This window comes from Eumetopias jubatus, unplaced genomic scaffold (genome assembly GCF_037043125.1).
Source record: "Eumetopias jubatus isolate StellerSeaLion01/CBP00866 unplaced genomic scaffold, mEumJub1_p1.0 scaffold_1, whole genome shotgun sequence".
In the NCBI taxonomy this organism is placed as follows: domain Eukaryota; kingdom Metazoa; phylum Chordata; class Mammalia; order Carnivora; family Otariidae; genus Eumetopias; species Eumetopias jubatus.
The window spans coordinates 102,303,273-102,318,563 of record NW_028274807.1 but is presented as its reverse complement, the minus strand read 5'-3'; the positions used below and the strand labels follow the sequence as shown (position 1 = coordinate 102,318,563).

The window sequence follows — 15,291 nt, the reverse complement described above, 5'->3', positions numbered from 1 at the left end:
TTCTTGTTCAACACTCTCCAGATTGGGGTTTTTTAATATAAGAGTCCTGTTGCCATAGGTCTCAGACAAAACAGTGCTTCGGCCTGCCTTTTCACTTAATATAAACCCGCCCGGACGCCAGTCTCCCGCCAGGAGTTCGCGCATGCGTATAAGCGACCAGAAGATGGCGGTGGTAATCGCCGCATTTTTTTCAAATTAATGGTTCCCAGAAAGCATTGCGCGCATTTGTAACGAATTTCCGTTCGAGTTTGTATTTTAGGCGCCATTTTCGAGTGAAGGACCCGGAGCCGAAACACCGGTAGGAGCGGGGGTGCTGTACAACGGTTTCCAGCGTTGGTGTGAGTGGACTGCCCAGCAGGTAAAGTACTTCTTTTCCTGATCAGGTTGTCACATTCTTACTTCCTGCTCCGTCTGCGGGCGCCTGGAAAGTAGAGGCCTTGAGCTGGAGCAGCCGAAGTCCGCTCTGGGCTGAGGCTGCCGCCGGGAGATTTGTTTCGCTGTCACCCCTCCCCCCTCGGCCGCCTCCCGGCAGTCGGGACTCCCGCGCGCTTCTCGCGGGCGCCACTTCTCTGAGCTACTTAAGCGTCTCTCGGTGGGGGTGCGGGGGACGCAGACTCTAAGCCTCACGATCGCTTCCCAGAAATCCCGGTCTCTGTCGGGGAAAGGGCGTCTCCCTGCCCCGGCCCCCTGACCTTCTCTCTTCTCCCAAAGGACTAATCACCGGGTCTGAGCCCTTAACTGGTGACCTTTTGTAGTTTATTGTCCCAACGAGATTCCGCAGTGGGCCCCGGAGGAACAAACCCCGCCACCCCAAAATGATTGAACTGGAGCAGGCGCTGCCTATGTCTGATTTGGAAGTCGACCCCAGTCCCCGGCCGCCTTTCCGGGTCGGACGGTAGCGTGGAGACCTGGAAGCCTCGGGGCGGTCAACGGCGCCAAGAGCTAAATGGCGGGGAAAGTGGGCGGCAAGTCGCCGGTTAGTCTTACTAGCTACTCTAGGAAGAGTTGATAGTCCCTCAAACCTAAAGTTAATAGAACTCTTCTCACAAAGTCTGTGCGCTTGCTTTCCTAACCCCAACAGCGTGGGAATGTCAGTAAATACCGGCGTATAGGAATTATTTCGTTAGGAAGTTAAAGGATAAGATTCTTAAACCCTTCTGTGGGAGGACGGGGGTGGGGGGTGGGCATCAAGAAAATAAAAAGAACTTAAGCAGTTATATCCTTGTTTGATAACCAGGCACGTCTAGGTTTTCCCACTTCGGACTTAAAACGAATCCCGCCTTTTTGGCATTTGGGTTTTTTGTGCCTTTTTTACTGAGCACCCGCTGGCGTCGAGCGGCGTTTTGTAAACGGGGCTCTCGGAAACCGGCGGACAGTTTTTCCCCGAGTGGGATGGGGTGGGGGCTGAACCCCCGTCCGACGCGGGCGCCGGCGGGGAATGTACTGGTGTACCGTCCTGCGGCCCGGCGGGCTGACTTGCTCCTGGCTCTCCCCCGGTCCCAGCGACCATGCCCCGTAAAGGCACCCAACCTTCCACCGCCCGGCGCAGAAGGGAAGAGCCGCCGCAGTCCCCGGACGGCACCAGCAGCGACGCGGAGCCGGAACCCCCGCCCGGCCGCGCGGGCAGCCCGGCCCCTGCTACCGCAGGTGAGTACCACACTGCGACTCCGCAGGAAAACGCACTGGGAGACCAGGGTGGGTCTGCTCCCAACCCGGGACTGGCTGGTGTTTGGGGTCGCGGAGGTGAGGGGCTGCAGCGCTGACATCTGTAGGTCGCGTGTCGGTCCCGTAGAGCAGCTCAAGAAAGCGATTTGGCAGTTTTCAGAGATCGGAGTCTTCGTGCAATTTCGTTGTAACGGTGCTGGAGGGGATTGGGACAAGTACGTGGCTAGTTATGAATTTGTTTGGGCCTTGTATTTCTGCGGAAGTCGGCATGGTCAGCCAATAGCTAGTGGACTATTTTCTGACAGAATTAACATGATTGTATCTTAAAGGTTGCTTGGCCCTAACTTAACTTCCCTTGTCTTAAATTGCGTTTAAAGAGATGATAATTTACCCGAAACTACCGTAGCTTTTGTGAGTACAGGAATTGGGTGACATTAGGATGCCCCTGTGACAGGGTCGCTGGAGCTCTTGAGTGTCCAAAGTTAAGGTTCCAGGTGCTCAGAGATACGGAGAAAGTTAGATCTAGAGCCTTAGGATTTATCCACCTGTTTAGGCGAGAAGCAGAGAATCAGGTTGTTGTGGTTTTCCCAGACCTGCTTTATGTTGTAGTGTTTTGACTCCTAAGAGATAAATTTTTGTAGGATTTTGTGACTGGTGGTCCTTTCTTTTAAGAATTTCTTTCTTTATAAAACCAAGCTGAAAGATTCTCATTTCTCCTGAGCTTAGGCTAATACATTTAAGTGGAAAATAAGGATTTCTAGGTTTCATAAATAACATTTCTCCAAAGATTAGCAGGCAGTAGTTCTACGAACTCATTGCACTAATGCAGGCTTTTCCCCCCTTGCTTTCCCTTTCCTTTGACTGACTTAGGGACACCAAGTGAGGAAATTGATAATAGAAGTTTAGAAGAGATTTTGAATAGCATCCCTCCTCCCCCACCTCCAGCAATGGCCAATGAAGCTGGAGCTCCTCGGCTTATGATAACTCATATTGTAAACCAGAACTTCAAATCCTATGCTGGGGAAAAAATTCTGGGACCTTTTCATAAGGTATTTGACTATTTTAAATAACTATTATAGGGTAATGTGTTTTTATTACAAGATATTTCAGTTTTATCATGTTTCTCCTGATTGATAACACATGGTATGTTTCCTGTGTTTTAGACAACTGAAACTAGTTTTTGTTTATCCTGGTTATCTTTGGTACCTCTTTAGCTGTTAAGTTTTTCCTCACTGAGTAGAATTGGTGAGTTTTTTGTTTGAAGAAGTATTTTCTCTATTAGAATGAATTTTGTAAAGTAAGTTAGAATTAGAATATGGTCTTATTTAAAGTGTTGAAACTTGTGATAAAGGAGAACATGATGTAAGAAAACAAGTTGAAATGAAACCTTTTAAATACTTAATAGTTTTGCTGCAAGTAAAAAAGGCAAGCAGTTGAAATTAAAATAAGTTGTATAGTATGACCTTTTTAACTTCACTTTAAATTTTTTTTTCTGTTCTTTTTATGCAGCGCTTTTCCTGTATTATTGGGCCAAATGGCAGTGGTAAATCCAATGTTATTGATTCTATGCTTTTTGTGTTTGGCTATCGAGCACAAAAAATAAGATCTAAAAAACTTTCGGTACTAATACACAATTCTGATGAACACAAGGACATTCAGAGTTGTACTGTAGAAGTTCATTTTCAGAAGATAATTGATAAGGTAAGGGATTTTGGAGTATTTAGTTATTTGCAACTTAAAGTACCGAACATAGGATTTCCATACATTGCGCATTTATTATTTTTGGCTTAAATTGCCTTTTAAAAATCAGTGTATGTTTAAAGCGGAACAGATAACTGATTTTATTAGCTCCCAGATACTGATTTCATTACCTCCAAAACCGTATTTTCTTTTTGAATGGTGGTGGCAGCCGTTAAACTTAAAATATTAAAATTTTTAGCCAGGGGAATGAATTATAAGTAGCTCATCGTAGTATTTACTTTTCAGAATAAAACACTGAGCAATTTTAGTATCCTGAGTAGTAACTAGGCATTCTTTTACTATAAATTTTGGGTTCGTTTTTAAAATTCTGTTTTTATTGCTTTCAGATAAATTACTTAAATTTGAAAATGTAACAGATGACTAATATTATCATCTCCATTATTTTAATTCACATTAACGTTATTAGTAATAACATACTAATGTAATATGTGTGCGTGTGTGTAATATAAAAGAGCTCTGCTTCAGTTTAAATTATCCTTTGTAAATAAAACTACCCTTTTAAAACAGAAAAGGTGAAGTTAATATGTTTCTAGAAAAACAATTTTAGGTAAAATGTCTACTTCGATTATTTACATGGTTCTGTTGGTACTGGTTTTTTTCTTGTCTGTTGAATAGCTAACTTTGGAAATTCATGGCTTAAAAATGACCGGTGAACCTAAATGAACCTAAAAATATAGAAAGCTCCATAATGAAGCAAGGATGTGACTTGGCTTGTTTTTTAGATTTTTTTTTTTTTAATATAAAGGGCTTTAATTATATTTACATGGTGGCATCTATTTTAATTTTGTTTTAGTGCTTTTCTGTTGTACAGTTAAAGTTGGAAAATGATTGCCAGTAAATCAGGTTTGATTTCTTTGCTTATTATAATTATGTTTGATTCGTATAAATTTTAAAAGCCATAATTTTGAAATGGCAAAGCTTTTAAGGGAAAGCCAGTTTTAATATTAAAGTAGATTTATACTTCATTTTTTAAAATCCGTTTGAGTTTTTAGAAATTGGGGGAATGTAGTTGTCAGTTCTTTGCAATTCTTTATACCTTCCATTAATGGCATATTGTTTACCAAAAAAAAAAAAAGAAAGGAAAAAAACTAAGCCATGTTACGCCATTACTACCTTCCTTTCCTTGGATCATCTCTTGCAGCTTTTTAAAATGGACTAGTAATTTAATCTGTCAACATGGTTTAATTTGGGTGAGTTTGTTTCAGATATGGTGAGATTCTTATCCCACTTCAAATGCTCTTTTCTCAGTCAAAATATATTTTTACACTTGTTTGGAGGTGGGTTTTTTGTTTTGTTTCTGTTTGTTTGGCTGTTTGGTTTTTGTGATCTATGAGGAAGGGATCAAAACTTGGAAAGTATTCTTTGCTAAAAGGGTTATTTCTGAGAACTATTGCCAGTTTATATGCATGTTCGATTGAAGTTTTTAATCCATAGAATTTGTTTGAATGTGAAGAGAGTGAAATTTGGTGCAGACCTGTGACTTAGTACCAACAATTGTTTTCTGGCTTTGTTTTTCCGCAAAACAGGAAGGGGATGATTATGAAGTCATTCCTAACAGTAACTTCTATGTATCCAGAACTGCCTACAGAGATAATACTTCTGTCTATCACATAAGTGGGAAAAAGACAACGTTTAAGGATGTTGGAAATCTTCTTCGAAGCCATGGAATTGACCTAGACCATAATAGATTTTTAATCTTGCAGGTAAGTTTATTAAAGACTTCAGAGATTCTCTTATTTTTCTTACTTTTTTTTTTCCCCAATGAAGTTTAGAGGGGTTTCCCCCTGTTGGATGAATCCTGTATTATTGAGGCCTTAAAGTACTGTAGCAGCACATCATGGTTTACATACTACAGTCAAGATGCGAATCATTATTTGCTGCTCTAGAAATTTAAGGAAATTCATTCAAAACTATTTTCACCGTAAGATGGCTCGTTTATGTTTGGATGGACTGACATACTTGTTCCGCTCTAGCAGCACGTAAATATTGGCGTAGTGAAATAAATATTAAACACCAATATTATTGTGCTGCTTTAGCGTGACAGGGATATAACAGCTATTTATTGTTAACTGTTTGTATTTTCCTTTAAATGAGATTCATTATCTTTTAATAGTCTTTAATTTTCTTATTGTCATCTGTACTAATATTAAATGGCACAAAAACAAAAAGAACTCTGTACACTTGGTGTTTGACGATTTTACTTGAGTGCCTTACTAATTTTTTTTTTTTAAACACTTAGTGTGGTTAACTAAAAGCTTACCAAGCTGGTTTTTGTTTTGGCTAGAATGGCCTACTTGAACCACTAAATATTGGAAGATCAGAAAGTAACTCATATGTCATTCTGAAGTATCACAACTCTTGAAGTCTTTTTTAGAGGGGTATAAAACTAAGTACCTGGTGTTGAGTTGAATTAACCCTGTGTTCTTTGAGTAATAAAGATATGTTTTACCAGCCTTGCTTGGTAAGAAAAATACCTTTTCTTTTGTCTTACCTTTCAAAAAGTTATTAGTGTAAAACATGGCTTTGTCAGATACATTAAAATTCCTTTTTGATTTGAAGCTCCTTTCTTTTCCTATGTTCTATCCAGAATCTCCCAAGAGCATAATTAAAACCAAACTATATTGTGATGTAAAATAGTTGCTGATACTCTTTAATGTCTTATGCTACTGATTTTAAACTAAGTTGGGAATTTTGATTTCATACTGAAAGTTTTATTAGGATGCCTGAGTGTTCTCAGTCAGTTCCCATTGTTCTGGAATGACTTATATTACTCTTTTGTTACCAGGCATGGTGCATTTGTAATACTTCTGTAACCCAGACTTACTTAAAAAATGAATGTTGGGGAAAATCACCTGCAGATATATTTCTAAACAGAATTTGAATTTACATAAATGTGAAAATAAAGCTGTGTGTATTTGTGTATGTATGTGTGTCTTTAATCAAATTTAACTGTTATATGGATTTTCATATTCTGGGATTTGGTTTGGTTAATTGTGGATTATAATTTATTTCACTCTATAATACTGTATTTGATAATACCATTTTGCAGGAACCTATTCTCATGTTTATTTTTTATTATTTGCTATTTACTATCATCCTGGGATAATTGGTCAAAATTTTACACCGGTGCCAAGATTCCTCAAAATAAAGTGGACTTCATTTTAACCCTTGTAAGGGTAATTTTTTTTCCTTTAGTGCAGCCTTTCTGTATAATTCCATAATAAAGGAAGCTAAAAAGTCGTAACTTCCCAAAGAAGTAAATAAAAGTAATTTTTTTTAACTGTCAACTTTGTTAAACATGTGCTTCTGAAGTACCTATGCTTAAGCCGTTTGTCCTCGTATAATCACAACCTTTTTGTGTCCTTTTAACAAATTATTTAAAACATTTTTAATATCAAGGTAAACTTCCCAAGTAACAGATTTTCCATTTGATTGAGTTTACAGATAGGAACCTTAGGAATTCACTTGTTAGAAAGAAGAAACAGGGATTGGACTAGGTAGAACTATTGATACCCTACTTAAAAGCTTGAGGGAGAGTGACGGTGGTTTCTTTGGATGTTTATTTAATTCCTTTTCAAAAGCTTAGACTCCCACACTAGCTTTAAAGCAGATGAAGGTAAGTAAAAATGTGATTTTTTATTATCTTCTCTCCCATTTAACATATCTTTTAATGTGATTTGGGAGGCTGGGAACTTGGAGACAACATAATATCAAAACATAAGTGCTTAGTTTGAATAAAACGTATAGACGGGCCAGTGGTAGTGCTAAACAGCCTAAGTAATCTAAATTAGGTAAAGTAAAAATTGATTTTAAGATTAAACAGCACTAAATTTTAGAAGTTTATAACGGTAAAAAAATTTTTGCAGTGTTTATATTGGTTTAGTTCTTTGAAGTAGGCATTTCTAGTATTTGAATCCATTTTAGATTTCATCAGTTGATTCAAATGAATACCTAATGAGGCTATGTGCTAAGATGATATAAAAGATACAGAAATGGTTTAAGCCCTGTATCTTAACCTTAGAGGCACTTACACATGCCTTCAAAAAGTGTTAGATTATAATTGGCCATTGTACTTCCCATGTTTGTACATGTCCCCATTTATATATACCTTAATTTCAAAGCTTTTGTCCTATTGTAATAACTGTTGGTGCAAATAAGTAGGGTTTTGTTAGGTCTCCATAGCATTTCATGGTAACTATGTATAAATGAGATTTAGTTGGTTTTGGTGCATTTGCTCTAAAGTTAGAAGAATGATAACCTTAATGCTTTTATGATAGTTCAGAATTACACTAATGATTGCTGTCTCAGGAATGGTTTTATAAACTCCTAAAAGCTACAACTATTAAGGCAATTTTAGCTTTGTCAGAGTTTTCAATTTCATGTACTTTTTGTCTTCATTATTATAAAACCTGAATTAGAACTTTAAATAGGAACCAAGATTTTTTTCTTATTGTTTAGTAATTTGGAAATAGATAACTCAGACCTAGGTTAATCCAATTTATCTCTTCTTTTTTTTTTTTTTTCCAGTAATACTTCTCCCAAGCCTGGCATGTCATACAAATTATTTGGGTTATAGTCTTAGCCTGTAGAAATAAGTCTATGCTATGTCAAAAGTTTTTTTAGCTTTATCAGTTACCCAAAAGTGTCTGATTCAACAGCCTTAGCTATAAAAGAAAACTACCCCTAAGCAACCAGAGTAGACATCAAGCAATCCACCTACTAAAGTATTATCCTTTCTATTTATGTATTTTAGGCAAATACTAACCTTGGTGATTTGGTTCGTTGGCCTCTGACAGCTGACAAAGCAAATTAGAATAAAAATTTATTAGAACATAAAGGACAGTAATTTTACGGTACAGTGGAAGATGGAGAAAATAAGATTATCAAGACAATATAAAAATTCAGAGCCCAGGGGTACCTGGGTGGCTCAGTTGGTTGAGCGTTCCCTTGGTTTCTGCTCAGGTCATGATCTCTGGGTGGAGAGCTCCAGCCCTGCATCTGGCTCTGTGCTCAGCAGGGAATGTGATTGTTCCTTTCCCTCCCCCTCTGCCCCTTCCTCATGCTCCAGCATGTGGGTACTTGTGCTCTCTCTCAAATAAATAAAAATTTAAAAAAAACTTCAGAGCCCAGTAAATTGGGGCCATTTAGTTTTGATGCAAACACCCATATTTATCATAAGACTCCTTCAGGCCTTATTAGGAAAAAAAAGTTTTAATATAGCTATGGACTTGAGTTTCTTGTGGTTCATTCTAAAATTTGGATTCCATGTGAATTAAGAATAAAGGGCATCATACCTATTTATTTCTTAGATTTTTAAACTCTATTTCTGTAAAATAGATTATCAAAGAATGGTGCAACTGAATCACAATATCCTGATTTGCTACCTACTTAGTAAGTTAAGGTTTAAGCCCTTGGTTATTATAAATATTTTCTTGAAATATGTTTGCAATTTGTGTGTTACTGTTAGAAAACATAGTTGGTATTTTACACAGTTGCTTAATGACTGATACAATTTAAAGGAAGTTTGTAGTAAATAACAGCAAAAAAAAATGCTTAAAATCTTAGTCTACTGAAGGTATAGAAGCTAGAGATAACTGTGGAGGCCTATAGGATTTGTCTGGCTTCAGATGCTAGTATTATAGCAACTTGAAAATTTTTTATGTTTTCATGGCTACCATTATTTGTGATTTAGAGCCTTGAAATGGATGGGTGACTTTAAATTTAGATTGATGCTTGAAAATCATTCCGAAATCTATGGAGCTTATTGCCCCAGGTTAAAACTATATTGTATGATTTGACATGGGATAGGTATGTTTTGGGTGGGGGGAGGGTCTTCCAGGCACAGATTGTGAACACAGAGTATATATGAAATGGTGCAAAATGGAAAAAGAAGAAAGCAAATAGTAGCAGGTGGTAAGGCAGGCAAAGAACATCAAGGAACAGAGCCATAAGAAAGGTCCCAGGTTGTCATTGGAGTACCATAATAGTCCTAATAAGTGACAGGTAGAGGCCTAAATGTTCTAATAGCTTGTTGAATCAGTAGTACTAATCTGATAACTGGTTGGAAAAAAGAGTGCCATGTAACAATCTAAAACTGAATGTTATGTGGCACTTGGAACTATTTTGATTCATAAATGTCCTTTAGCATTTTTATTTTCAACAGACTGCAATTTTATTAGAATGAAAAGAAATCCTAGCTGTATAGCCATCATTTTAACTGGGGAGAGAGGAACAAATAACCCAAAAGAAGCAACACCTATGTTTTACTCCAAGTTAGGCAGTCTCCTAATAGCATTATTTCATCTCTTCAGTAATTTGGCCAGGAAAAGTGTGATGCTTTTTGGAATATTTTTGTCAGTGTAAACTGCTACATTGAGTCCTAACTTCTGGCTATCTGAAAAATATCTACTCAGTAATACCTTATGCCCATTTGACTAAGATGTAAGTTCTCTTGGCATAGTTTTTCAGTCATCTTAAAACAGGTGTTCAGATACTCGAATTAGGTAGTATATTAGAATAACAGATGTCAGATATTTTTTGTTGTTTGTGTTACACACAACAAAAAGAGTTAAACTATTACCTCAACAGCAGTGGTTCTCAGCTGTGTGTAGTTTTGCATCTCTATCCCCGGGACATTGAGCAATGTCTGAAGACATTGGGTTGTTACAGCTGAGGGTAGGAGGGTATGCTACTGGCATCTAGTGCACAGAGGTCAGAGATGCTATTAAACATCCTATCATGCCCAGCAAAGCTCCCCACAACAAAGAATATCCAGCCCAAAATGTCAGTAGTGTTGCTGTTGATAAACCCTGCTTAGTTAAAAACTTTGAATAAGACTTTTTGCTTCTTCAGGGGCTGGCGTTTGCCTGTTGTAGTCCAAAACTTTGGACGTTATTCCGTGGTTTAATCCTGTCTAAGACTTAAAGCTAGTACTGCAAACATTTGGAAGGACCTGACAATTGAAAGCAGAATAAAATGTTTTATGTAAATATCTACATATTTTAGTGTAAACACTAACTTAGTTAAAACACTATTACATACTGAAGGTTACAGAGAAATAAAAATAAGCTCTTTGGATAACATTTTACTTTGTATTTGATAATCATGTTCTGTTGTGTTAACTACAGAAGGGTGATAGCGTACAAAAATATTAGAAGTTAACGCTTTTCGGTGATTAGATTTAAAATGAGCTGTTTTTAAGTCTGGGGATTTTTTTTGGTGTTTGTTGTGTTTGTTTTTTGGTTTTGGTTTTTTTGTTTGTTTTTAAGTAGGCTCCATGCCCAACGTGGGGCTTGAACTCACAATCCTGAGATTGAGTGGCATGCTCTACCGACTGAGCCAGCCAAGTGCCCCAAGGTTGTTTGTTTTTTACTTCTATTAATGTGGGAGCTCTCAGTAAATAATGACTGTCATTACATTAGAAAGATTTAGCCCAGATTTTTGAGGTTTATTCATAAATATTTAGAATATTTAAATTGAGGAAGTGATATGCTTTTTGTGTGTATTTTTTCTTGATTTTTCCCCCTTGCTATTTTGCTGAAATAAAGGCATATTACATACTTTTTTCTACTTGCCTGTTCCTTTTCTTCTGTTGTAAGAGCAGAAGCAGGCTACTCCTGTGAAGTAAAGCAGCAGCATTTTGCCTGAGCATGTTCAGACAAAATTTTCTCCACCATGAAACTAAATGGCTGCCTGGCAGTCAGCCTTGAAGGTTACTGATTGTGCATTTTTCTTCTTTTTTTTTCTTTGTAATTAAATTACATAAATACAAATAATGTTAATTTAAGAATTTTAATTACACTTCAAAGCTTTTATATCAATGATTGCAAATAAAAGTTTTCCAAATTCATATGTACCATGACCTTTAGTTTTCAGTCAGTTGGATATCTTGTAATAAGAAATTAGGTAATTTCCTTTTTTATTTAATGGTCTTGATTTTAAGAAAGTTAGGACATTGAGTTTTGAGTTGTCCTTATAAAGTCTAGCACTTGTTGAGGAACTCAGAACACCAGATTTATAGAGAAAGTTTAATAATACACCATCTTGGGACAGGATTCCTACTACAGTTGAGCCATGAAGGATCTTTTTGAAAATTCATTGTTTCAAAACAGGAGCTCTAATTATGTTATTAACAATTGATAATATTGCCAAAATTGTAGATTATGCAAATTCCTTGCTGAGTTTTGCTGCATAGAAAAGTTAATACTCTTATTTTTTTTATATTGAATGAACTTTTTAGATTGGGAATCTTTCTTTGGCTCTAATATTACACATATTAGACTATGTTGTAATTTTGTAAGAGTTTATGTAAGGGAGTATAAATATATATTTCTTACCACCTATGAAAATGAAAACTCAACACCAGTGGAGAAAACATTTTTATTTGTATCTTATTAAATCTCATTAAACTACTGATTGACTTGATTTAGTTGTTGGTTACTGTTGGGTTTGTTTCTAATTCTTAATTAAGATCAATGTGGCTAAACATACACAGGAAGTGTGTAATACAACTTTTTTTTTTTTAAAGGGTGAAGTTGAACAAATCGCTATGATGAAACCAAAAGGCCAGACTGAACATGATGAGGGTATGCTTGAATATTTAGAAGATATCATTGGTTGCGGACGGCTAAATGAGCCCATTAAAGTCTTGTGTCGGAGAGTTGAAATATTAAATGAACACAGAGGAGAGAAGGTGAATCTTCTATAGACTCTATTGCAAGTTAGACTTTTGTTTAGTGAACAAATTCTGCTGAGTTAAATACTAAAGTTAGAATTAAAGAAATCTTTACTGTTTTAGATTGAATTTTATATTATTGACATTTAAATGAAGTGTTTTATTAATATAATTGATGTTTTTGTCTAATGTGGGTATATTTGAAATTGAAGCTATACATATAAAGTATATTTGAGTAATCTGTACACTTTAAATTTTTGTAGTTAAACAGAGTTAAGCTGGTGGAAAAGGAAAAGGACGCCTTAGAAGGAGAGAAAAACATAGCCATTGAATTTCTTACCTTGGAAAATGAAATATTTAGAAAAAAGAATCATGTCTGTCAATATTACATGTAAGTACATTAATTTATCAGTTTTTTTTTTTTTTTAAGATTTTATTTATTTGATGGACACAGCGAGAGCAGGAATACAAGCAGGGGGAGTGGGAGAGGGAGAAGCAGGCTTCCCGCTGAGCAGGGAGCCCAATGTGGGGCTCGATCCCAGGACCCTGGGATCATGACCTGAGCGGAAGGCAGATGCTTAACGACGGAGCCACCCAGGCAGGCGCCCCTTAGTTTTTATTTCTGACATTAAGCCCTGTCTTTCCTATATTAGAGAAAAATAAAGACTGAAGTAGAAAAAAAAATGTAAAAACTATTTTATGTAATGAACTCATTAAAGTAGGGGGTTTTACCATAATAAAGTTGATTATTTTTATTTCATTTTAATTCTGATATAATTAACTTATATTAGTTTCAGGTATACACTGTAGTGATTCAGCAATTTTATATTCTGTACTCATAAGTATATTTCTATTTCCCTTCACCTCTTTGGCCCATCCCATCACCCACTTTCCCTCTGGGTAATCATCAGTTCTCTGTAGTTAAGAATCTCTTTAAAACAAAATCTTTAAATAAAGGGGGGGCACCTGGGTGGCTCAGTCGTTAAGCGTCAGCTTTCAGCTCAGGTCATGATCCCGGAGTCCTGGGTTGGAGCCCCATATCGGATTCCCTGCTCCCCGGGAAGCCTGCTTCTCCCTCTTCCACTCCCCCTACTTGTGTAAGCCTGCCTCTCCCTCTCCCACTCCCCCTACTTGTGTTCCCTGTCTTGCTGCGTCTCTGTCAAATAAAAAAAAAATCTCTTTTTTGGTTTGTCTTTCTCTCTTCCTTTATTTCTTAAAATCTACATATTCGTGAAATCATGGTGTTTGTCTTTCTCTGATTTATTTCACTTAATATTACACTCTCTAGATCCATCTGTGTTGTTACAAATGGCAAGATTTCATTCTTACAGCTGAGTAATATTTCATTGTGTGTATATATACCACATTTTTTTTTTTTTTTTAAGAGTTTGAGAGAGAGCATGCACGGGGAGAGGAAGAAGCAGACTCCCCCCACCCCGGCACCCCCAGCAGGGAGCACAACACCAGGCTCAAGCCCAGGACCTCGGGATCATGACCTGAGCCCAAGGCAGACGTTTAACCAACTGAGCAACCCAGATGTCCCATACCACATCTTCTTTATCTGTTCATCTTTTGATGGACACTTGGGGTATTTCCATAGTTTGGCTATTGTAAATAATGTTACTGTAAACATAGGGGTGGATATATCTTTTCAAATTAGTGTTTTCTTATACTTTGGATAAATTCTAGTAGTGGAATAACTGGATCATATGGTAATTCTGTTTTTCTGTTTCCTTCCCCAAATTTGGGAAGTTTTCAGCATTATTTCTTCAAATAAAATTTCTTCCCCATTTCTCTTTCTTCTCCTGAGATCCCTGTAATGCGAATGTTACTATGCTTGATGGTGTTGCTGAGTTCCCCCTCCATTTCTTACAATTTTTTTCTCCTTTTCAGCTTGGTTGCTTTCTATTACTCTGTCCTCCAGGTCACTGATCCATTCTTCTGTTTCTTCTGTTCTATTTATTCCTTGTATTTTTAATTTGAGTTGTTGAGTTGTGCATCTCTGGTTGGTGTTTTTTGTTTCTTTGTTGAGTGTCTCATTGAGATCCTCCACTCTTTTTCTCAAGTCCAGTTAGGATCTTTATGACCATTACTTTATCAGGCATATTGCTTATCTCTGTTTTGTTAGCTCTTTTGCGATTTTTGTCCTGTTCTTTCATTTGGGACATAATTCCTGTGTTTTCTTACTTGGTCCAACTCTGTTTTTCTGTGTGTTAGGAAATTCAGCTATGTCTCCTGCTCTTGAAAGTAGTGACTTTATGAAGAAGAGGTCCTGTAGTGTCCTTCAATGCAATGGCCCCTGTTCACCAGAACTTGACACCACAGGGATGTCTGTTATATGTGTTGCATGTGCCCCACTGATGTGGCTAAGCCACATTTGCCTTCAGTCCAGTCGTCTGTTGCAATGGTTCTCTCTGCCTTTTGGGCAAGGTTTGTTCCCTGTGTTGTTAGTGTGCCAATCTGGGGCCACTTTGGGCTTGAGTTGAATTAGACCAGGCATTTGCCAGAGATGGAATAGCACCGAACTGCAGGGCACTTTCCCTGTTATCCGTTGAGAAGCTTTCATTGGTAGGCAGGGCCTGCAGCCAGACCAGATGTCTGCTCCCAGCCCACTGCCGGGGTTTAGTCAGACTGGTATGTGTGGTTATCTTCCCCTCTCCCCAGGGCAGGTGTCACTTAGGACCAGTGCTGGCTCCTGTCTGTGCTGCTTGCTGCTGGCTTGTGGCACCACTTTCGATGGGCTCTGGCCAAGAGCATATTGGAGGGGTCAGGACTACAAGAGAATGGGGGGGTGGGGCAAGCTCTTAGCAAGACAGGTGGAGAGTCTTGGCATTGCAGTGGTTCACACAGGTATCCTTATATCTAGGCTGGGAGCTAGAAGAGGGATGGCTCCTGCCAGCTCCTTTGTTCCTGGAAGAATCTCCTAAAGGTGTCTGCCCCTCCAGCACATGCTCTGAGATTAGTAAATAAATTTCTTTCACATAAACCCCAGTTTTTCAAACTGCTGCTTCTATGCTCTCCTTGTGGCTTTTTGTTGTGCTGTCTCTTTAAGGGTCAGATCTCCGTGTTCTCTCACCCTCCCCTCTCTGCCTGCTGATTTTTTTAAAGTCCCAGGTATCACACCCCATAGATTATCAGAACTCTCCAAATTAAACCCCCCCCCCCCACTTTTCCCCAAAGCCAAATGTTAT

At 37.9% G+C, this 15,291-nt stretch overlaps 1 protein-coding gene across 1 annotated transcript in view; it reads left to right on the top strand.

Annotated features, from left to right (window-relative positions):
* Positions 1 to 247: 247 nt before the first annotated feature.
* The window catches only part of SMC4 (structural maintenance of chromosomes 4), a 40,202-nt gene continuing 25,158 nt past the window's right edge, over positions 248 to 15,291 (top strand). Inside the window, exons 1-7 of the mRNA XM_028103113.2 lie at positions 248 to 358; positions 1,504 to 1,647; positions 2,536 to 2,714; positions 3,175 to 3,366; positions 4,953 to 5,129; positions 11,954 to 12,118; positions 12,364 to 12,491. Of these exons, the coding sequence (XP_027958914.2) occupies positions 1,509 to 1,647; positions 2,536 to 2,714; positions 3,175 to 3,366; positions 4,953 to 5,129; positions 11,954 to 12,118; positions 12,364 to 12,491 (980 nt within the window). The 5' untranslated portion in view covers positions 248 to 358; positions 1,504 to 1,508. The remainder of the gene's footprint in view (positions 359 to 1,503; positions 1,648 to 2,535; positions 2,715 to 3,174; positions 3,367 to 4,952; positions 5,130 to 11,953; positions 12,119 to 12,363; positions 12,492 to 15,291) is intronic.